The 25,265-nt window shown below is 37.2% G+C and overlaps 1 protein-coding gene across 7 annotated transcripts in view; it reads right to left on the reverse strand.

Annotated features, from left to right (window-relative positions):
• Positions 1-3,181: 3,181 nt before the first annotated feature.
• The window catches only part of POLK (DNA polymerase kappa), a 34,250-nt gene continuing 12,166 nt past the window's right edge, over positions 3,182-25,265 (reverse strand). For all 7 annotated transcript variants that reach the window (XM_087885817.1, XM_087885812.1, XM_087885816.1 and 4 more), the window contains 11 exons: positions 20,656-20,787; positions 18,111-18,255; positions 16,725-16,976; positions 11,760-11,884; positions 11,120-11,286; positions 10,522-10,554; positions 9,159-9,252; positions 7,563-7,734; positions 6,209-7,030; positions 5,590-5,641; positions 3,182-5,477 (listed from right to left, as the gene is read on the reverse strand). In XM_087885817.1, coding sequence (XP_087741943.1) covers positions 5,393-5,477; positions 5,590-5,641; positions 6,209-7,030; positions 7,563-7,734; positions 9,159-9,252; positions 10,522-10,554; positions 11,120-11,286; positions 11,760-11,884; positions 16,725-16,976; positions 18,111-18,255; positions 20,656-20,787 — 2,079 coding nt within the window. In that variant the 3' untranslated portion in view covers positions 3,182-5,392. The remainder of the gene's footprint in view (positions 5,478-5,589; positions 5,642-6,208; positions 7,031-7,562; positions 7,735-9,158; positions 9,253-10,521; positions 10,555-11,119; positions 11,287-11,759; positions 11,885-16,724; positions 16,977-18,110; positions 18,256-20,655; positions 20,788-25,265) is intronic.

The raw sequence follows: 25,265 nt of genomic DNA on the forward strand, positions 1-25,265 counted from the left end.
AATATTTACACTGTGAATCAACAGACTAAAAAAAGAACAATACTGAGGGATGTCCCAATGATATATTTAAAAAAAAGTCAAGATGGCCAAGATGGATGGAACTTGGATCACACCCTCATGACCACAACTGACTTTTCAACTAAAGTGTATGGATTTCCCTGTCTCTGGATTCCAGATTTTATGATGACTGATTGTAAAGCAACTTTGGACATTTTTAGTCCTTGTGTTTGCACTTTGAAAAGTCTTCTGTATGTACGTACTGTCTGTGTTCACTTATTTCTTCTTCCCTATCAGTCCCTCTCCTTTTGTATTACAGTGGTTAGACTGTAAGTGCAAAAGATTATCAGAGTCTTATTGGGGCTGGGGTTTAAACAGTGGAATAAAATATATTTAAGACATCTACTACTACTACTACTACTACTACTACTACTACTACTACTACTACTACTACGGCTGTACATCACTTGCTCCTGACCCAAGGTTGGACTACTTCATGGTTGAAATTAAGATCCATGCACGGTTTTAGTGAATAAAACTGCTAATTTTCCGCCCTCTAAATAAATGTTGACAAAAATGACTCAGCATGAAAGTAAATACATTTGTGAATGATTCATATTTGTACATAAAAATAGTTATCCAAGAAACAGTTGCATTAAAACTATTAGATAGTTTTAATCCATTACTTATGCTTACAAATATCTTACAACAAAAATATATATTATATAAACATTCATATCATTGTATTCTACTTTATTTTATATATATGAAAAATATGGGAAGATTGAACTAGATGAAAACATCTAGGGGGAAGCAATTGAGCAGCAACCTGTATGCTTTCTGCTAACAATTTCACTTATCTAAATCATGCTAAAGTAAACACATTTAGAATCCAATAAATCAAATACAGTAGGCTTGTTTTTAAAAGGGCCATTCTGAAAAAGCAAACAGGAAATAGTATTTCAGGGAATTCATTCAGACTAATTGTTCCCAATTCTTTGTTAAATCATTTTAAATACTAACCATAACTTTTAATACCATTTTTATAGCGCTACAGTTTTATAAAACAGCTACAAGTTTCCAATAAACACATATATATTTGAGATATGCAGGCCATACAGAATTACAATTCATCTGTTTTCAATTGGGCAAAAGCAGAAAAACATAATGTATTTAAAACTGGATAGTAGAAAGAATGGTGTGTGCCCATTTTTCAGTTATTTTAATTATAAGAATGAAAGGTTCTGTAGATTATCTCTGTGCATTGCTCAGATGCTGCATATTTTGTTAATCATTTGATCAGCGCCTTGAATTTTAATCTTAAATTTATGCCACTTGTTAATTCCTCTGCATGCAATTTCTGGTGCCTGTAGCTAACAGTGAGTGCTTGAAGTTTAGTGTGTCTAATTTGCTAGTTTTATTTCTGTTTTTAAGACATCGGGCTAGTTGACTGATCAAGAACTTTAAAAAAGAATAAAAAAACCTCCCTTTTTACAATTTTGTAATCCCTTAGCCAATCTATCAATCTATCTCTCTTTCAATCAGTCTTTGGTCCTCAACATAGATAGAGCACTAATGCAAGGACAGGAGTAGTGTCCCATTTCATTATCTAGTGTGCTTCCTAGTCTACTTAGTCAATTTAGATTATTTATTTATAAATTTTAAAAAATCAGAATTTATAATTATTCACAACAAAATTCCAGCCTCAGGCATTTTCTTCATATTCAAGTTGTTTCTCAGCCCCATGTAGATGAAAGTGGCTGCCTGTATAATTATTATTATTTAGTGTATGATAACATGATGGAAGGGAAGTAAACACATACATACAATCCATGTAATTATATTCAAAACCTCTATGGGGGTATGGCAGTGGCCTCACAACTGGATGTCCAATTCAGCTATGCAGGCTGCTTCTTGCTGATCTTCCAGGGAACCAGAAAATGCAAGTCGTGGGCAATGTTGCACAATATGGTTAATAGTTTGCATATCAGCACCACAATTGCAACAAGGGGAATCTTTCCATTCCCACTGATACAGGGCAGAGGCAGTTCTTCCAGTATCACAATTAATTTTGTTCAATTTTGTCTAGACTGAGCAAGATAGGTCAAAACCAAATGGCTTGGTAGAGTTATCGCTAATGGTTAAGCCCTAAGAAGGTACCTTGGCCCATTCCTCTCTCCAGGCATTCGCAGGTTAAACTGGGTAGATATTCAGTGAATAGCTGTTTTCCATGCTGGCCTATGGGATTTCAATCTTGTGATGGACTGTGCATTGTTCTGATGGATAGGGAAGGCCTTGTTGATCAGCATCCTTAACCATAGCCAAATGAGAGCTTGTTGTCTTCTAATGTGGGTGGTATGATATTACTAAGTATGGTAATCAGTGCATAGGAACAGAATGCAATGTGCCAGAGATGATACATATTGTCTGATGGAGTTGGACATTAACCATTTGGGTGTAGTCTCCATTAAGCCACATGCTGGCACAATATTCCGCTCTGAAGTAAACCAAAGCCAAGGCAATGTCTATGCAGATTCTCAGTCATCCAGATCATGATTGTCCCAAAGGTGTTTTTTTTTTCAAGAGGCAACTGGACTTCCTTGTTTTTCTTTGAAGACGTTTCGCTTCTCATCCAAGAAGCTTCTTTTGGTTCTCATCCAAGAAGCTTCTTCAAAGCTGAAGGCATGAAAGGTGCCTCTTGAAAAAGCATCTCTGGGACAAAGCCAAGGCTGTTGTTCATAGGGTGTTAGCATCAGCACCCCAGGATGTTGCTGCCTATCTGTTCAGAAATGGTTGCAGCTTTTCCATTTTGCAACTGTTTTATTTTCCAGGTGCCTGTACAATACCCCAGTATGAAAGTGTCTCCTATTATCCTGAAAATATAAACAGAGCAGACTGCTGTATAAAGTCAATCATGGTTTCTAGAAGTGATGGTATAGAATAGCCTCACCGTTTCATTTGCTAATAAATGGACATTCTGTGATTAGCCAGCACTCATAAGCCAACCTTTTAACCTAACAAAATTACAAATGCGCCGACTGGCTTAAGATGGTTAGGAACTCAGCTGAAGACAAAAACAGTGAGGCATTAATTAGTCTTTGACTAAAGCATGAACCAGCCATACAGAATTGGAAAAACTGAAACAAGTATATTTATGGTTAATAAGAGAAAATGCAAACTACAATTTCATCAATGTGTATTTATTTTACATTACATCTTTATCTTGAGTTTTACAATTAAAAAAACAGTATCACAATTTTTGGGAAAATGCATCTTAGATTAAAATTATTTCGCAAAATAAATTACATTGAATAAATTACAAATGAAATTATTTTAAAGCACACAAACTCCACAGAATCATAAAGTTGCCAGGCTCATTTAGACCATGGAGTCCGTCTCAGTGCAGGATTTCAAAGAAATAGACCCCTAGCTTCTGTTTAAAGGAGAGTTCAAACTCACTAGGTCCTATGGTAATTTACTCCTGCAATGAACTGCTCTTAATACTGTAGTAGAAAATTATTTCACTACTTAACAGGAATCTGAATTCCTATAACTTTTGATCATTTATTCGATGTCTTGCATTCTGATACATATATCTTGATTTTCTATGTAACATCCTTCAAGTACTTCAAAAGTGCAACTGAATCTGCTCCCTCCCATCCACATTTAATATATTTTCTTTTCTCAATTTCCATCTCACCTCTTAAGACTTATTTTTTGATTTCCTGATTATCTTCACTGCATTTCTCTATATCTCTTCCATGTTCTATGAATTTGTCTGACACCTGGGCACAAAGGGGGTACTCAAGATGGAATCTGGCCAACACAGAATATATTGGAACAATTTTTTTCCTGAAATGAAAACTAGATTTTTAGGGATGCAACATGAAATTACATTTGTCTTTTTAGCAACTGCATCACACTGATGATGCATATTCAGCTTGTGCTCAATTACAATTTGAACTTCATATAAATCTATATTATATAACGGCAATTTATTTTTTGGAAACAATTTAAAATCTAAGTAAATACAAGTACTCATTGTTCATTTGTTTTGGGAGGTATGATGAGTACTAAAAATAATAAGTGCCAAACAACCCCCATGACTTACCACATGACCCTTTGTTTCAGGCGGGAAGGACTTTCTGTCTGTCCCTTTTCCTATATCAGTGATCTTCCCAGCATGACCGACTTCCTGTCTGCTCTCTGCAGCCATCCCCCTCTTCCTTTTGCAGCAACCTTCCTAGCATGGCTAACTTCCTATCCGCCCTCTGTGACTCTCCCTGTTTTTCTATCACAGTGCGTTGAGTACTAAACAAATGAGTACCGGGACATTTTAACTTCAAAATGCCTTGAGTACCAAATGAGTTTTGTAACAGTCAAGTACTGAGGTACCATTATAGTCCTCAATTTACGACCATGTGTCTAGCAACTATTCAAAGTTCTGACAAAAGTGACTAACATCTGGTCCTCACATTTATGACTATTGCAGCATCCCCATGGTCACATGATCATGATTTGAGAGCTTGGCAACTGGCATGTATTTAACAACAGTTGCAGTATCCCAAGGTCATGTGATTACCATTTGTGACCTTCCCAGCCAGTTTCTGACAAGCAAAATCAGTGGGGGAAGCCAGACTCACATAAAAACCCTGACAACAGTCATAAAATCAGAAACAGTCATGTGATGACTCATGTAACGATGGGCGTTCCAGTCCAGTAGCTCTATTCAGGATATGTAAGTTTATTTAGCCTGATTTACTAATATCATCTATTATATGTAGTACATAAAATTTTGTCCACCAATGGACAGTCAAAAAGTTCCTGCTTCAATTAACAAAGGCTAGAAGTGCCACATGTTTGTACAAAAATTGTGTCTGAATTTTGGGTACTAAATATTCCACGTTTCCTAATATTTTTATACAGAAAAGAGGAAAGCAAATCAAGTCTTAAAATTTTATAATAGTGCCTGATCTATAAAGGACAAGTTTTAATTTTTAAATAAAATCCAAATTCTTCCCCTTTCCCTTCCTATCTAAGAGTTGTGAAGATAACAGCCATTACCATCATATTATTCAAAGAAGAACTGGCTTTTATAAGTACTTGATTTTCCTTAATAAATAACAATATGCTTATCAGTTTTAAAAGTCAACTTCCATACATTTCATGCATTCTTTAAAATATGAGGTTGTGCATCTGAAATAAAATGATGGGTTAGCTGGTGCAAAATCATATATATGCAATATACATACGTAATATAATCTATAACTTTATAGAATTATATTTTATATAATTCTTTAAAGTTACATAATTTATACACAATACATAAGGCCCAAGTGACATATTTCATTCTAAGCCTCTGTACCATAACAATAATTAAATTAATTAATTGTGTTCATTTGAAAAATGATTCTATAGTACACCTAGTATTGCCTGACTTGACTTTTTTGGATGTTGATTGGGGAATTATTGTTCCAGATCTGAAAAGAAAAAAACACATATTTCTAATTAAACAGCCACAACAACAAAATGTTTTGACATTAATATATTCTAAATATTCAAATATTCTATTAACACTCACTCAGAGCTTACCTTTTTGTTCCTGCTGAAAAGTTTGTATTATATTGTCCTCTATCTAAGATTTCTGGAAAAAAAATTACTTAACATTTTTAAACTGAAAGCAAAAATGTATTCCAGTAGAATTATGATTAACAAATGGGAATTAACAAAAACATCTACTATTGTTTTCTCCTCCTCCTCCACAGAAATTGTTTATAAACTGTTCATAAACTCTTATATAAACCATGACTTTTCTCTAGCTATTTTGTTCTTTCCCCCTATTTATATCATTTTCGCTTGGGAAGGAAAAATAAATATTTGCCCTTTTAACAAATGCAGATAGTCTATATTTCCAATGACAAGTGATAAATGAGTTATAGGACAGACTGTTGCATAGCTCCTGCGTAATCTGTGTATGGCAAGAGCCCAGCAATGTTTATGTTTCTTGCATTTAAAAACTAAATTGTTACAATTTACAAAATACCATTTATTTTTCTACAGAAACATCAGCTTCTTTCTACACAAAATGTAGAAACAGTCAACTCCTTTATAGAAACCTCATATAAATTTGCGTTCTGCACTTCGTTTAACATTCCAAAAAGATGAGTTTAACATTTTTTATTGAAATGATTAGTAAAAGGCTCATCATTACCTGATTTTTCTGTCAACTGCTCGATAATGCCTTTGTTTAAACAAACATCCACGTGCCTATTAAACAAGGCAAGATCCTTTGTTTTTTGTTCTATGTTGCAAACTGGACAAACAAAAACATTTTCAGTAATGCCAGAAAAACTTTGCAAATTACTTCCTGACTCTTCTTTATCTATTAACAAGGCTCCGGAAGACAAATCATCCTTAGCATGCATTTCAGATACCGAAGCATTTGAAGGACCACATCCATTCTCATTCTGTTTATGAACTAGGCATTTAGGTAAAACATCTTTGCTACTTTCAGAACCACAATCAACTATATTTGTTGATTTCTCATTCACTGGTGGTTTACTTATTTTAACTTTCATCTCTTCTTTTTTTTCTATATCCACAGGAGGATCATTTTTCAATGATTTGCTATTATCAGTAATTTCTGCATTTTCTTTTTCTTTTGTTCCAGTAAGGCACATATCAATATGTCTATTAAATGTTTCTAAAGTGCTATCTTGCTGCTCCTCAAAGCAAATAGGGCAAATAAAGATCTGGTGTTCATCATCCTTTCTTTGTTCTCCTGAAGCTATTGTTGACATTGTATCTTGTAGACTCTTCTTGTTTGAAGATTCATTTAAAAATATCCCTTGATTGGTTTGCTCTCTTGTAGCTCTCTTTTTATTGAAAAAGCTTTCTCCTTCAGATACTTTTGGGAAAATGTTGACAGCTTTCTTAAAAGCACAGGCTTGTTTTCCTGGTCCTAAGAAATTAACAATGCTCTTCTGATGGTATTTTTTTTCTTCTTCAGTTAAAAAGCCTGATGCTCTTACACCTGAATATGACAGACAAGCCACAAAAAGATAAGTGTTTAAAAATAAAATCAAAACAACAAATGCTGAATTGCAGTCTGCTTCACATAGACATATATAGGAATGATTCCCCATTGGAACAACCTACCCCTAGAAGAATCATGGTGGGAATAGAGACAAAGAGAAAGACAGTTTTATCCATTCAGTTTCACATGCTTAAATTTGGATAAAAATTAAGTAATGAGGCATACTGTACGTGAAGCACCAAATGTTCTTTTGATAATGGGAAAGTGTTAAGAATACAACTGTTTTTTGAAGGGGACAGTAAAGGAATCATATTTTAAACATATATTCTAACAATGAACAGTGAAGAAATGTTGATTTGAGGAACTTTCAATAACCATTTAATTGTAAAAGTATAATAGTAGTGTATAAGAACAAAGTTTAACAGCAATTGCATATTGATCAAAACTTTCATTTCACTCAAATAATTAGCAATATCTGACATAATTATACAAGCCAATACTCAGCATAATTATATGAAATGATATTTACCCATTAATCTTAAACGTAAAGGTTCTGGGGCCACAATCTCCATTTCTGATTTAAGCAAATCTTTAGCTATAGCAAATATTTCACCTTCAGTAGAAACTGCAGAAAGTACTGAATTAGCTCTTGTTTTCACTTCAAAGTTCACGTTCTTCAATTTTAAAGTTATGGTTCTAGCCTATTAAAAACAATAGACAATTTTTCTGAAGCTGCTATAATCTGAAATACAGAAATTGTATCTTATCTTCATTATTTCTTTATATTTAAGACCGTTAAGCAACTGATTATTTTAATGTCTTGTTTTGTTCAGTTCAAATCTTACAAAAAATCTCTGCACTCTGATTCTTCATAAGGGTCAGGGTAATGATGATTTAAAGCTGACCAGCCCTTTAAGACTGAGGATGAGTCAGCAGGGTTATTGTCCTTTAAGAAGCTGCCTATATAAGAGAGGCCATTAGAGGGCATCTCTCTCTCTCTCACTATCCTCATGTATCATTCTCCTCTGCATTGTAGCTCTCCATGTAGAGTTGAAGACTGATTGCTTGCCTAGCATTGCTTAGCACGTGTATGTATATATATATATATGACTTGTATATAAACCACTGTTTGTAAGACAAACCTCTGCGTTCTGTATTTTGCATTATTGACAATAAGCAATCATGTCCAAAAAATGAAAGCCAGAGCAGAACAAATAGGAACAGACTTAATTTTTAATGCTCAAGTAGAATTTTTGGTCAAAACAAATAGAAAAAAAGGGTGTGAGACTTTTTTTTTTTTTTTTTTGAGTTGAGAAGTGAACTTCCAAGGGAGTTAGTTATTTGTGCAATACTAAATTCCTTTCCTTCTTTGGCAACAACAACTTTTTTTTATAAGTTTCATGATTCAAGAAATAAGTCTCCATGTTCTTGCATAGAAACACTGAAATTTACCATAAACTGTGTCTAAACCATTGCTCCATTTAACATTTCTCCAGAATTTCAATGAATTATTTTGCAGCTAGGAATTAAACCTGAGAAATCAACATGAAAAGCCAAATGTCTACCAATGATCTATAGCAGGGGTGGGTTCTACTTACCTTTACTACCAGTTTGTAACGGGGCCACATGCACGCTCTTCTGTGCAAGTGCAGAAGCATTTTCATGACGTCAGGGTCAGTGGGCAGGGCCTCCCGCCGGTGTTACTACCGGTTCTATAGAACCGGTACGAACCGGGGACAACCCATCACTGATTTATAGTCCCTATAGCTCCTGAGAAGTATCTTGCAGTAAAGGTGAAGAGGAAGATCAGGTCAATGAAGGAGAACCGGGACCATATAGCATTTTTATCAATAGGCAGTCCATTTGTAAGTACACGTTCCATCTTATATATAAATTTAAGTTAAAGACAGAATTAGGAACTGAACTCGTTTTTAACTCAGTGATTGCCTGTAAATCTAATAAATCATCTTCACCCTCAGCATAAATTCTATGCTATCTAAATTCCTACAACCAAGAGGAATGCAGACAAATAAAAAGTATTTCCCATCAAAACAATACACCAATAAATATAGAAGATGTGACTGCTAATAAATAGGAGAAATATAGAAGGTACAAAGTTACCTACTTTAAGTCCTTCCTTTTTCAAATCCTGAGCAAGGTCACTGCAGAGTTCTTGACATAACCTGTATTGTTCTGATGCACTTATTTCATTAAATGTCCTGCCAAGAGAGAAGAAAACCTCAGCATGTTCTGTTCTTGACAGATTATCCAAGCAAGTTTAAACTAAGCAGAAAATATTTGCAAAAATCTATTGAACAATACAAAAACAGTTCTTTAAATCCACTGCAGCATTAAAAAATGAATGTTTCAGCTTATAATAGATGCTACATACTTACTACACAAAAATTAAAAGCCAAATATGATTTACTGTGCCTGTTATGGTAAATATTAAAAGTTAAACTTTGGGACAAATGTAACAGTCCAGCTTCCATTTAATAGTGGATGTCAGATTTAGAATTGGATCAAGACCAGTTGTCTCATTTAGTTTGCACTAAAGTTAGACACTGCTTTTACAATTATTTCAATAGTACCTAATTATAACAAATTAGTCTTGATCCAGTTCAAATCTTTTTATTTATTAAAAACATCCAATAATGATTTTGGTTTTAAAAAAACTGCACAATGAAAAATAAATTTTGGTTCTTTGGCGATCCAACATTTAATTCTACTTGATGGAATTATTAATTGAATGTAAATAAGCTCGTAAAGCTTATTAGGGGCTGGGTCAAGAGAATGATCACAATTTCTTGGTATCTTCTCCTTGACTATTTCAGAGGGTTACCTAATACTCTTCTGATTTTCAAAGGGTATAGACAGCTTATTAAGGAAGAGGAATCAATGAAAATCAGATCTTCCTCTGTTTGGATCAGTTGAACTTTTCTCCTGTATCAGATGGCTGTCCCTGCTGGAAGCAGCATCTCTAGATATGGAGGGAAAATTCTATTTTTATCTTAGGTCTTCTTGGCACAGTCACAATAATTATATTTGGTATTACTATTCTAATAGGAAAAAGTTTTTAGAAGAATGTCTCAAAAGAGGTTCAGTTACATAATTTTTATTTCCAAAGAACCAGTATCTCTTTTACATGATGGGAAAAGTGTGCTGGTACCAGTATTTGGATTAAATGTCTATTATCTATTATCTTTATACTATCTATTATCTTTATGTGGACAGAGTTTTAGCTGTTTTTATCTTTTTTTCTACTTATGAATGCTTCTTCTATTTATGAATGTTGGGCAATGAAGACAAATAATAAATAAATGAACAAACAAATAAGCTAATCCATATTCAGGTAACACCAAATTTTATTTGGCAAATTTTTGGCATTATATTGGTATTTCTTGCATCATTGGGGGGCAACCACATAGTATATTTAAATGCATTTAAGAGGCGAGATGTTTACACTTGATATATTTTTGAGTACATACCTTTCTGTACTCATACTTTTTCTTTCCCCGTCCCTTAAAAAAAAGAAAGAATGTTCAAGAGTGCTAAATTTCAAAGGTTAGCTCCCAATAAAGTAAGTGTCAAATTTTATGAGCAGACACACACTCATCACGAAAAAAAAAAGCAATGGAAAAATAATTACTAAAAGTCAGACAAAAACAGTTCTCTGAAAAGCAGGATAAAGCAAAGGTAAGAAATATTAGTAAATGTCCTCATTTTTGTAAGTATTCAATATCACTCTGTCTTTATAAAAAAGTTTATCTTTTGTTAGAACATGATGGAACTGAATTTACTCAACAATTTGAAAATATTTTTCAATATTGAAAATTGAAGTACTTCACTGAATATTTTTTAAAGTTACAAATATATGTTATCTATTTTAGACTAAAGGATCTTAGAAGAGTTGAGGGAAAGCCCTAAAATTCTGCAATTCAACTGGGAATTAGAATAAAAACAAGGCTAGATTACAGATAAATTTGAATAATACAGTCATTATTAATTTCATGTGAAATGCAACCAATTAATGAAATATTTAGAAAACAAGTAAAATAAGGATAAAGTACATTTTGTATAAAATACCTTTCCAAATGTGTGGAACCCAAACCAAGAGAGATTTCAAGAAAATGATGGGAGGATGTTTCAGAAAATAGAAGAGAAATCAGAGCCCTCTGCTGGAACAGTTCTGTGCAAGTCTCTATTTCCAAAGCTTTTAGCATTTTCTCTGTTACTTTTCCTATGCCTGGTACCTAAATGAGAAGGAATTATATACCAGTGAAACAGGAAGTTTTAATGTGAAATCTTAATTTTAACAGTTTCAATATATATCCCGTTATCATCTATTATTAACGATCACCTTGGAAACTGAAAGTAACAGAAATAATTACATAGCTTGGTAAACTGCTGCACGTAGCTGGCAAATTTGTTGTATTGCTCTGCACTGACATATGTAAGTGAGGCACTATGGGACAGTAACTGATTTTTTGACCAGTTGTTAGAGCGGTCATTAAGCAAATCATATAGTGATTACATGAAACGTGGTTGTAAATGTGAGCTGATTACTAACTGCTCAAAATCCAGTCACATGACCATGGAGGGCAGTGTAATATCTTAAGTGGCAGATATAGAAGATAAAATTGTTGATAAAAAATTAAACATCAAAACTATTTCCTGAATACAACATTCATAAAAGTAGTAACATTAAATAAATCAATTTTTTCACCTTTCTAATAGCTAAATTTTTGATGAAGTCCATCACAGCACCTCTTTCTGGAGGGATTCTATACTGGCCATTAGGTTTATTTTTATCACTGCACATTTTTGCCAAAATCATGTTTGGAGCAATGCCTACAATTAATTGAAAAAAAAAAAATCAAACAGAAACAAAAAAGAATTATCACTTTCCAACTTCAATTACATAGTACGTAAGAGACAAAGTAATCCAGATTTGAGATGAAAGTTGAATATAAAGAATACTTTTGTGGCAGGGTCACGGGTGCCATCAAAACATAGGCATTATGGGTGCCCAATCTTAAAGTGGCTCCATAATAGGTACCGCTCCACAAAATGCTACTTCACAGGTAGATGATGCAAAGTAGAGGTTAGGTTACCAAACTGCCATATCTACATCTCATTCAGTTTAGTTTAGTTTTAGTTTTATTTGATTTATATACTGCCCTACTCCCAAAGGACTCAGAGCGGTGAACAGCCACAGATAAAACACATAAATACAAAATTTAAAAGCAAAATAAAACCAAATTAAATAATTTTGGCCCAAGACAGATTTAAAACACCCCAGTAATTTAAAACAGATTAAAATTTACATTTAAAAAGGGAAAAAGGGAAAAGATTAGGCCAGGCCACCCTGATGGAATAAAAAGATCTTAAGAGCGCAGCAGAAGGTGCGCAGATCCGGAATCCTCCGTATCTCCGGGGGAGCTCATTCCAGATAGTAGGTGCCCCCACAGAGAAGGCTCTCCCCCTAGGGCCCACCAGTCGACATTGTTTGGCTGACGGCATCCGGAGGAGCCCCTCTCTATGAGAGCGTACCGGCCAGTGGGAGGCTATTGGTGGCAGCAGGCGGTCCCGTAGGTAACCAGGTCCTAAGCCATGGAGCACTCTAAAGGTGGTAACCAAAACCTTGAAGCGCACCCGGAAGACCACCGGGAGCCAGTGCAGCTCGTGCAGGAGAGGTGTTACATGGGAATGCCATGTCGGTTCCATAACCACCTGTGCGGCCGCACTCTGCGCCGGGTGCTCCTCAAGGGGAGCCCCATGTAGACAGCGTTGCAATAGTCCAAGCGGGAAGTGACGAGGGCATGAGTGACCGTGAGTAAGGAGTCCCGATCCAGAAAGGTTAGCAACTGGCTAATCAGGCGAACCTGATGAAAAATCCTTCCAGTCACGGCCGTCAAATGCTCTTCTAAAGACAGCCGTGAATCCAGGAGGACGCCCAAGTTGCGAGCCCTCTCTGTGGGGGCTAGTGATTCGTCCCCAATAATCAGTGATGGTGCCAACTGACTATATCGGGACGTCGGAAACCACAGCCACTCGGTCCTGGATGGGTTGAGCCTGAGCCTGTTTCTCCCCTCCAGATCCGTACGGCCTCCAGGCACCGGGACATCACTTCAAGGGCATCGTTGGGGTGGTCTGGGGTGGAGATGTACAGCTGAGTGTCGTCAGCGTACTGGTGGTACTTCACCCCAAAACCATGGATGATCTCGTCCAGCGGCTTTACATAAATGTTGAACAAAAAGGGCGAGAGGACCGACCCTTGTGGCACCCATGAGGGGCCTCGGGGTCAACCTCTGCCCCCCTGCCAACACAGACTGCAACTGGTCGGAGAGAAAGGAGGAGAACCACCGCAACACAGTGCCCCCCACCCCTAACTCTTCCAACTGGTGCAGCATGATACCATGGTCGATGGTATCAAAAGCCGCTGAGAGATCTAATAGGACCAGGACAGAGGAGCAACCCTGTCCCGAGCCCTCCAGAGATCATCAACCAATGCGACCAATGCCATTTCCGTGTTGTACCCAGGCCTGAAGCCCAACTGGAATGGATCCAGATACGTCGTTTCATCCAGGTGCTGGGGGAGCTGTCGCACAACCACACTCTCAACAACCTTCGCCACAAAGTGAAGGTTAGAGACTGGACGATAATTTGCCAACACTGCCGGGTCCAGGGAAGGCTTCTTGAGGAAAGGCCTCACCACCGCCTCTTTCAAGGCGGCGGGGAAGTCACCCTCACCCAATGAAGCATTTATAATCTCCTCCCGGGAAACCAGCACTAACCAGGAGGGACACGGGTCCAACAAACATGTGGTCGCGTTCAGTCTGCCCAGAATCCTGTCCACGTCCTCAGGAGTCACAGGATCAAACTCATCCTAGATAACATTCTCAAGACCTGCCTCAGTCATCCCCCCTGAAACTACCCAGTCGGAGTCCAGGTCTTCCCGAATCTGAGTGATTTTTTCATACAGATAGTACTAAGTCCTCAGCTCTATGCTCCAAGGGGTTCCCTTGGGTGGAGCAGGGAGCGGATTACCCTAAACAGGGCGGCTGGGCGGTTATCTGATGACGCAATAAGAGCAGCAATATAATTACATTTTGCTGCTTTTATCGCCACTAGGTAATTTTTAATATGAGATCTTACCAGTGTCCGGTCGGATTCAGAAAGGCTGGCCCTCCAACTGCTCTCTAGGTATCTTTTCCGGCGCTCCATCTCTCTTAGCTCCTCAGTAAACCAAGGAGCCAGATGAGATCGGCGCCAGGTCAGATGTTACGTTAACATGGAATTCAGTATTCCATGTTAACATAAGGTCATAGTATCGGTCATAATATTGGATAGTTCTATTATATTTTGCCCAGTATACCACAAGCACAATCAATACCTAGTTTTACCTCAAGTGTGCTAAAAAAAATGTAAACTAGTAGCTCTAGAATAGAAACTTTCCAAGCCAACATTTTGTCACCTGCCTCTTATCAACTATGAATATGGGTTAAATTAAAAAATGAGTGACTGCAATGAAAGGAGTAAAATGAGTGATAATATGATGAGTCATATAAATCAGCTTTTCAAACTTGGCAACTTTAGGAAGTGTGTATTTCAACAAAAACACTAATATAGACAGTATGAGGATTGAAATGTGAAACAAATATATGCAGGAAGACTCAATGAACTGAAACAAATGGATGACTGAAATGGGATGGAGTTTGTAAGATTCTCCTAAAAGCAAGGTTCATTTGCATGGACAGAAAACATGGAGAGGAATAATGAATAGTGTTAATGTTAATCTTCCCTCTCAATTTCTTTATCTTACTATGTCTTAATCTTTTTTAGCATTTTGCGTAATTCCATCATATCTTTTTAAGGTACAGTGACTAGAACTGCACACAATATTCCAGATACACTCACACCACTGATTTTTATAAATGTGTTAATATACTGGCGTTTCTATTTTTAATACCATTTCTAATTATCTCTAACATGAATGAATGTACACTGTGTTGACACCTTGATAAAACTGTTTATCACTACCCCAAAATCTCTTTCCTCATCAGTCACTGCTGCTCTGATCCCATTTAGTTTTTATGAATAATAAGGATTTTGAGCACCAATTGCACTTTCCTATCTAAGTTACTTATCAACTTCCAGATACAAAACTTGCTTGCTTGCCTTCTCTGGTCTCAAGCTCCCATAAACTGCTTTTTTGGGTAAGAGGACCTGCCTGGACTGAAAGAAGAAAATGACTAAGAAAAAAGGAAAAGATCATTATCTCATTTACTTCTTTCCTACAATATTATTTAACTTCATTTGAACAGACTATTACAGGCCTTTCTAGATACATTCTCTGAGCTATGCTTGGATAATATTCAGCTTCATTATTTATTTGTTTTACATTAAAATGTATGCTATTTAAATAGCATTAAGTCTCCTGTGAGTGTTTAAGTCCTTTTATTCGGGTTAGTTTTTAATCATATCCATTGACAGAACAGCAAAATCTATACTTTCAGACCAATTCAGACTGATTGCAAGACCTCTGTTATTCCAGAACGTAGAAAAGATGAAACAATTTAAAGAGTAATGCGTTCTTCACTGAAATAATTTAAGCAGAGGTTGAACAGCTGTCATGGATTTGGATGACTTCCAAAGTTCCTTTCAACATTACATTCTTTGGCTTTTTAGAGGACCATTAGTTATTAGTGTTTCCTAAGATACAGTCTTCTATAACCAGTTTTTATTTTTATATTCCTAACTCTTCTAGTATGAAACAATTGAATCCTGTACAAAGGACCATTTCTCCCTCAAAAAAGTAACCAGTAGTTATTTGGCCATTATATAATTGCTGGTTTCAAACTTTGCCTACAAATAATGTAAGAACAAACGTCTTTCCCTTAATTATTATAGATCTCTTACTAAATATAAACAATACATTCACATCCTTTGATTACACCCAAATTATTATATTTATTCAGAAAAAATCAGGGCTAATTCTTACTAATATCTGAGTCACTGTCACTAATTGCAGCCAGCCTCCAGATAAAAATCAAGGCAACAGATATAATTTATGTTGAAGAGAACGTAGGTGGAAAGATTAGGTGAGTAAGTAATTGAGGGAGTAAATCTTAACCATCTTTGGTTGTGGCCCAATGCAGTAGTGAATGGGAGAATATTTGAGTAATATCTATGAAAATTACATAATTGCAACTTTGTTAGTTGTGAACATAACGTTCCAAGTGTAAAGCCTTCTTTCTCCCCCAAACAACATTGTAAAATAACCTAGTTAAACAACAACTTAATAGAGAGAATGAAAGCAATTCTGTTGTCGTACGCAAATGCACAAATTCTATGAATAATGGAGTCCAGAGTCATAATTTAATGGTCAATATTTCCACTGGGACCAAAACAATGCACATATCCAAGAAGTTGTACAACCTTATATAGACAGGAGTCATGTAACTGAAATAAAATCTAAAACACACTACACACAAGAAGTAAAACATAATTATTCAGCTTTGCACTTTTTGATAGATATAATATAGTTGGATAAGTATATAGCAGCAAAGAATCACAGATACAACTCTAGTCAATCAATACGACAGGTATTTTATGAACATACTTACAGTAAATATGTACAGAGTTATTCTAGAATTGACAGTGTTTTAAACAATAAAAATGTATTTACCAGCGCTGGCAGTCATCCCAGTTTTTTGTTCAATTCTCAAACGAATTTCATTTACAACTTCCTCAGCTGATGTTTCCAAGACAACTGACTTTAACTGAACTCTTGACTGTTGGCATTGCTGTTCTTCTAAGGGCAAAGATGGCTGAATAGTCCGCTTATCAATCAGAGTGTCACTGTCAAACAATACTGGTGAACAGGAACGCATATCTTCACTCAAGTTTGATTCATCAGATATAACTATGTTCCGTTTTCCTTGTTTTTTTAAAAAAAATAAAAAAACAGAATATCATAAGCAGAACAGCCATTTCAAATTCTCTTGTAAAGCTAATAACAGAAATAGCTGTAGACCACGGGTCCCAAACCCCTGAGCAAGGACCGGTACCAGTCCATGATCTGTTAAAAACTGGGCTGCATACCTGGAGGTGAGCAGCAGATGAGCAAGCGAAACTGAAACCATTCCCCCACCCTCCCCAGTCTGTGGAAAAACTGCCTTTCATGAAACCGGTGGCAAAAAAGTTGGGGACTGCTGCTTTAGACTTCAAAATCACTTATTTGGCAAGATTGTTGCATATATTGCTTTTAGAAAAGGCAGTATTCTCACTGTTACTGCTGCAAGGTCATCTCCCATGGAGGAAAAGAAAGAAAAAGCCATGGTGGTGCAGTGGTTAGAATGCAATATTGAAGGCTAACTCTGCTGACTGCCAGCAGCTGAGTCAACCAGCTCAAGGTTGACTCAGCCTTCCATCCTTCCAAGGTCAGTAAAATGAGCACCCAATTGTCGGGGGCAATATGCTGACTCTGTAAACTGCTTAGAGAGGACTATAAAACACTATGAAGCGGAATATAAGTCTAGGTGCTATTGCTATTTATATTGCATCGAAGGTATTCCTTCATACAGAGGAGTTGCAAGTTTACAGAACTAAAATTTGGTACTGAAAAGAACAATGCGTCTTTCTACATCTATACATATGTGTACAACTGTATATATAAGATGACCAAAGAACTCACTGGTATAGGGCAATCTAAAATTATAGTAAAATAGTAAGATTTTTAGGATTTTCTCCTTACGGTGAGTAAATAAAAAATCCAGTTTAGGATCACAATTCTTTTCCTTGACCAAATCACTGGCCCCAAGTTAACAACCAGCATTGGAAAACCTTCTCCCATTGAAATGAGGACTGTTACATTAGTGTTCAGAATAAACTTAAAATTCTGGATTAAGATTTTATAACTAGCTTCTGCCTTGGCATGAAATTAATTCATAATAAACATGAAAGCAAATATTAAAACTTAAAATATCTATGTGTCATAGTTTCCAGGTTTACTAGATCACAGACATAAAAGCAACATAACATTTTGACCTGATAACTCCTGATAATTACCTACCATTTAGACCAAACTTGGATGTACTGAGATGTTTTCTTTTACAGCAGTGATTCCGTTCTTCTAAGTACTCTGTTATGTTCAAGTAGGCTTCATCAAGGCCCATGGGCATGAGTTGAGGATCATATTCAGCTAGTATTTCCCTAATCTTCAGAAATACAAATACAAAGTTTCAGTTATTTATTCATGTTTTAAAAATATACCATGCATCTAATCAGTACAGGTAGTCCTTGACCACAATTGAGCCCAACATTTCTGTTGTTAAGTGAGGCATTTGTTAAGTGAGTTTTGCCCCAAGTTACGATCCAATTTCTTGCCAGAGTTGTTAAGTGAATCACTACCATAGATAAATTAGTAAACTGGTTGTTAAGTGAATTTGGCTTCCCCGTTGACTTTGCTTGTGAGAAGGTTGCAAAAAGGTTAATCAGATGACAACAGGACACAGACATGGTCATAAGTATGAAACAATTGCCAAGCATCTGAATTTTGATCCCATGACCATGGGGTGCTGCAACCGTCATAAATGTGAAAAATGGTCGTAAGTCACTTTTTTCAGTGCCATTGTAACTTTGAAAGGTCACTTTAAAATGAACTGTTGTAAGTCGAGGACTACCTGTATCGGCACCATATCATTTGGCATACATCATGGATCGATCATACATCAGGGAGGAAAGTCAATTATTGAAGAGTATTTTTGATTCCACTGCCTGCTAACTATAGCATCTTGATCAAATTTCACTGAAGGTATGCTATTAACAAGAAAAACTTGTTCTCAATGTAATAAAATGAGGGAACTAATAAAAAATGGATAGTTAAAATATTTTAAGACAGAAATGTCTCCCTATGAAGACATTCAAACTGGCTGCTTCCAGGGATGAGTATCTCAGTTACTTTATTTTGTCTCACCCTTTTAACAGCAAGTAATAAAACAGACTGAATTTCTTAATGATGCTAAAGTTACACTGTGGGAATGTACTCCTAGTTCAGTGCTACAAAGATATGCACACAATTTTTATGAGATGTCAGAACCATGAACCATAATAAACTTGATGTCAGAGTGAAGATTGACCAGTAATGTTTTAAGTATCAGCATATTAAAATGGACTGGAATCCCATGTCACTTCAAATCAGAGAATGTCAGTTTCTTTCTGCAGGTAAGAAATTCATAGCAGAGATGATGTAGCCATAACTATTAAGAAAAGGTGTCTTAACTCAGCGCTAAGACACAAGTCCCCAAAATGACAGAATGATCTCAGTCTGAATGCAGAGTAAACCAATAATATTATAGTGGCTCCAGACTATGCTTCAATCACACATGAACAGGAAGTATAATTATACTCTGCAAAAACATGTTAGCATAATGCAAAACACAAAAACAAAAAATACATCCAACCACATAATTTATTAATTATGGGAAACAAAGTTAATAGTATATGGAATAATGGGAAAAGTATAACATACCGTATTTTTTGGAGTATAAGCTGCACTTTTTTCCCTCCTAAAAGAGGCTGAAAATTTGGGTGTGTCTTATACTCCGAATGTAGCTTTTTTGAAGCTTTTTTTCAGCCCTAATGAGGCGCTAGTGAGTGAAGCGATCTCTGTGGTTTGCCTGCTTTTCTCATTGCTTCTCTCTCCAGAGATCAGTTGTGCTTTAGAAGCTGTTTTTTATCCCCAAGCAGGGGATAAAAACCAGCAAACTAATATGCTGAAGCTGACCAGACTAAGGACACTAGCCAGATGAATACTTGGCAGGCAGATTCCCCCCCCCATTTTCCTCCCCCAAAACTAAGCTGCGTTTTATACTCCGGTGCGTTGTTGTGACTCTGACTCCCAAGCCTGTCCTCATGGAGGAAGAGGACTCAGAAGGTGAGGGGGAGGAACTGACAAGGCCTCCCTCTCCAAGACCCTCCTCTCTGGCAGTGCCTCAGGTTCCATCCAAAGGCCAGGAGGAACAGCCTGGGATGGGCCAGGAGGAAGGCATTTCGGAGCACCCATTGATAGAGAGTGATAATGATGAATCCTGGCTTGATCCCAGGCAGCGTCGGAGGGAGAAGCGTGCGCAACAAAGGAAGAGGCGTGGGAGGGCCAGGGATTGAGCTGAGTCACTGAGCCACACCCCACAAGGGATAAAAGGAGGCGTGATTACTCGGCAGGCTTTGTGACGGACAAAAGTTTAAACTCTAAAGAGTCACACTGTGAATCCTGCACTTCGGCTCAGATATATTTTGGACTAAACTCTTGTAGATAATTTGTCGCTCTGGAAACGGACTGCAGATAAGGCCTCTCCTGCTTTTTGGGAGTACTAATTGGATTTGGCAGGCATTTTACAGTTAGATGCCAGAACTCTCGTCTGCCAGGAATTCTGGTCTGTTTATACAATAAATTATTGGCAGGCGTGTTTGATACTGCATTTGTCTGTGTGAGGACGGGGGACAGAACATGCGTCTTATACTCTGAAAAATACGGTAATTTTTAATTTTAGGTGAATTGCAGATGAATTAAAATAATTAAACTAATATGCATTCAACTATGCAAATGAATCACGTACCTGTTTACTTACTTCTTCATATTTCTTAAAATTTAATGGTACTATAGTAAGATGTGGACAAAGTTTCTTTGCAATAAATCCAGGCATAGCTGCGCGTACCCCATATCTTCTAGCATGGTAATTTGAAGTGGACTTAAAAAAGACAAAATCATGATTTTTTTAAAAAAAGCTTTTTTAAATGGATTGTATTACAACTAGATTACAAAGCTGTTAGGAAAATTTAAGAATCATTAATTCAAGTACTACTTAAACATGGAAATCAGCTTCTACTGTGAAATCAACTCTGATTAGAAAACCATTCCATTTTAAAGAGACTCTGTTTTAAGGGTGGGGGGGATTGATGGTATGATTGAAGGGATGCTCATCATATTTGCAGATTACATTAAACTGGGTGGAATTGCTAAAACTTCAGAAAATAGACTCACAATTTAGAAGGATCTTGTCGGACTTGAGCATCGGGCCCCATACCAATGACAAGATGCAGTTCAGTGGTAAAGAAAGTAAGGTCATGCACTTAGGCAGTAAAAACGAAATGCACAGGTACAGAATAGGCAGCATCTGGCTCAACAATAGTGTCAAGAGAAGGATCTAGGTGTCGTAGTGGTCTACCACTTGGATATGAGCCAGCAGTGTGTGCTGCAGCTACCAAAAAGCCAATATAGTCCAAAAGTGCTTCACAATCACGTGAAATGATAGTACCACTTTATACTGCACTTGTGATACCATCTTTGGAATATTGCATCTAGTTCTGGTCATGACAATACAAAAAAGATGCTGTGATCCTGGAAAGAGTACAGAGAAGAGCAACAAAGATGATAAGGGGTCTGAAGGTTAAATCATACGATGAACGCCTAAGGGAACTGGGTATGTTTAGGCTAACAAACAGAAGGCTTAGGAGTGACATGATAACTATATTTCAATATTTGATGGGCTGTCACGGGGAAGAGGGGGTCAATTTATTCTCCATAGCCCCCGAGGTCAGGACAAGAAGCAATGGATGGAAATTTATCAAAGGGAGATCCAACCTGGAACTAAGAAGGAATTTCCTGACAATGAGAACAATTCATCTATGGAACAATTTGCCTCCTGGAGTTATGGATGCTCCATTGCCAGAGGTTTTCAAGAAAAGATTGGACAATCATTTGCTTGGGATGATATAAGGACTCGTGCCTTGGGCAGGGAGTTGGACTAGAAGATTTCTCAGATCCCTTCCAGCCATATGATTCTATGATTTAAAGAAAGATTTGAGGATTGCAAGAATAGTGCCCATTTTCAGAAAGGTAAGTTGTATACTGCTGGGTCCTGGAGATAACTGAGGACTTCTGTGTGTGGCTGGGTGGGAAGCAGGTTGAACAGTGGTGGGTTTCAAAATTTTTTACTATCGGTTCTGTGGGTGTGGCTTGGTGGGCGTGGCATGGCCTGGGTGTGGCTTGGTGGGCATGGCAGGGGAAGGATACTGTAAAATCTCCATTCCCGCTCCACTCCAGGGGAAGGTTATTGCAAAATCTCCATTTCCTCCCAATCAGCTGGGACTTGGGAGGCAGAGAATAGCTGGGGGCGAGGCCATTCAGAATTTTTATTACCGGTTCTCCGAAATCAAAATTCTACTACCGGTTCTCCAGAACTGGTCAGAACCTGCTGAAACCTACCTCTGAGGTTGAAGGTTAGGTTAGGTTAGGTTAGGTTAGGTTAGGTTAGGTTAGGTTAGGTTAGGTTAGGTTAGGTTAGGTTAGGTTAGGTTAGGTTAGATAGGTTGAACAAATCTAGGACTGTGGCAGCTTTGCACACAGCTCTGTATACACCTATAGAACCTGGACCCAGCCAAAAGGTTCCTTTCCATCCCTTCTGCTTGAAATCTTCCCTGCTGGCTTCCCCATTGACTTTCTGGGGAAGCAGGCAGAGAAGATTGCAAATGACAATCACATGATTTGTAAGGGTACTTAGCAACCAGTCATTAAGTGCAAGCAGGTTGCCAAGGGCTCGAAATGTGGTCATGTGATAGCAACAGAGCATGCAACAGTTTACAAGGGATGGAAATGTTTGATGGGCTGTAAAGTACCTTTTCCAAGGCCACCGTAATTATGAATGGTTATTAAATGACCGGTCATAAATTGAGGACTACTGTAACTTATTTATCACCATCTCTTACATTATAATATATACTTTTCATGCCATATTTCATCTCTTACTAAAACAAAATCCAAACATCTCATCATTCATTGCTTATCAGCAACAGTTCAATAAAGAATGCTAGATATTATCTACCTTGATCATTTCTCAAAAAGTTGTTCAAGAGTTTAATAGATGAGTTTTGTTCATCCAGGAAAAAAAAAAGAAGTGATCAAGAAAGATAATATCTAGCATCCCTTACTGAACTGTTGCTGATAAGGAACAAAGGATAAGATTTTTGGATTTTGGATGTATATCCGTGTGTGTGTGTGTGTGTGTGTGTTGTGTATATATTTGGTTTAGTAGTTATGTATCTCTTTTAGCCAATGAAACATTAACCAATGTCAGGCCCAGGGAACCAAGAAGGACACGTAGTGATTCTTCCAAGCGGAGTTCTTCATTACTCCACATCTACAGACAGAATCTTCCCAAACTAAAGCACTCTAACATCTGCATCTATCATATACTATTAGGAAGGGGCTGTCTTCACCCTCGTTCCCAAAAAAATATGGACTGAGATGCCTTTTATTCCTCTGGAATGCAGCCCCTCCCTCTGGGAATTCAGACTATTACATTCCATCACAACCAGTTTCACTTGTACATTTTTCGATATCCTTTTCACTGCTTGTCACATTTATATCCACAAATTAACTTCAAACCTAACTGGAATAGCTTGTTTTTCTTTTGTTACTTCTTTAACACTCCATCTATCCATCATATCCAATAATTTTGAAGTAGTTTATAAATTTCCACCTGAAAACTCAATGTTATCTTATTTTGTTCCATTCTTTGTACTCTTTATTACCCTCTAGTTCCATTTTGTGCCCAGCTTTCAAAACCCCATTCTATCTTGTTTTGACTTATAAAAAACCCTAACAAGTAGAATTTTCCACCACAGGAGTTATTCTATTTAATTTAAATTATAGTTCCAAGTCCCTTAATCTCTAATCCATTATTAACTTTTCAGAAATCAATACTCTAAGCATCCTTTAGCTGTTTGATCCAAAAAGTAATATTTTCCTCAATCTTAAAAACTGTATTTAAAAATCATTTCTGTAAAAAGATGGCAATCACCCAATGACTACATAATATTTGCTGTTGCAAAAGATTCCAGAATATTTCATTTTTAACATTTATTTTGTCTTGTCACATAAGTTTTGTGAACTTAAGACAGTGAACATCTCTAATGGTACCACCTCCTATTTTCCCACAATAGGAGCCTGGTTAGCTCTGCAGACAAGGCACTGTAATTTAACACCAGCTGTCTGCAATTAAAGTAAGTTCGAATCTCACCAGGCTCAAGGTTGACTCAGCCTTCCATCCTTTCTAAGGTAGGTAAATTGAGGACCCAGTTTGTGGGGGCAATAAGCTGACTTTGTATAAAATATACAAAAGTATGAAGGCTATTGCTTAACGCACTATAAGCCGCCCTGAGTCTCCAGAGAAGGGCGGCATATAATCAAATTAAAAAAAAAAATAGCAATCTTATGAGGAGGGTTGGGCTTAGAGAAAGTAACTAAATTCAATTCAAATTCAAACCTTTACTGTCAGTGCACAACATATATACAATGAGATTGTTGAGCTTCCTCAGTGCACCCCCCCCAACACAAAACAACTCACAGTGAAGACAGAATATCCCTAACCCAATAAACCATATTAACAAACACCCAGTCCTATTGCACCAAAGTCACCTAACCACCTTTCATGCCTAAAGTGGGATTAGAACTCACAGCTTCTTGGTTTCTAGCCCGGTGGTTTATCACCACACCAAAGTGGTTTTTGTGTTAATTTAATTTAATTTAATTTAATTTCCATAACAATAAAAGTCCAAATCCAAAGTTATTAGGAAATGGGGTTAGCTAATCTTTATGTCCTTAAAAAAGGATGCATTCACATCTGTGAGCAAAAATGGTTCCTCACACAACTTGCAGCCACTCAACTCATAAGCCCACTGTAAAACACTGATTCCTGCAACTTTCGGTATAGTCAGCTGGTACCATCACTAACAATTGGGGATGACATCTTGCTCCCCACAGAGAGGGCCCGCAACTTGGGTGTCCTCCTGGATTCACGGCTATCTTTAGAAGATCATTTGACGGCCGTGGCCAGGGGTGCCTTTTATCAGGTTCGCCTGATCCGCCAGTTGCGTCCCTTTCTTGATCAGGACACCTTGCGCACGGTCACTCATGCCCTAGTTACCTCCCGTATGGACTACTGTAATGCTCTCTACATGGGGCTCCCCTTGAAAAGCACCTGGAGGCTCCAACTGGTCCAGAATGTAGCCACGCGGGTGATTATGGGCGCAGCTCATTGCGCCCATGTAACACCTCTCCTATGCGAGCTGCACTGGCTCCCGGTGGTCTTCCGGGTGCGATTCAAGGTGTTAGTTATCACCTTTAAAGCGCTCCATGGCTTAGGACCTGGGTACTTACGAGACCGTC

The sequence above is a fragment of the Pantherophis guttatus genome, chromosome 2, assembly GCF_059756535.1.
Source record: "Pantherophis guttatus breed Tessera chromosome 2, ASM5975653v1, whole genome shotgun sequence".
Taxonomy (NCBI): Eukaryota; Metazoa; Chordata; class Lepidosauria; order Squamata; family Colubridae; genus Pantherophis; species Pantherophis guttatus.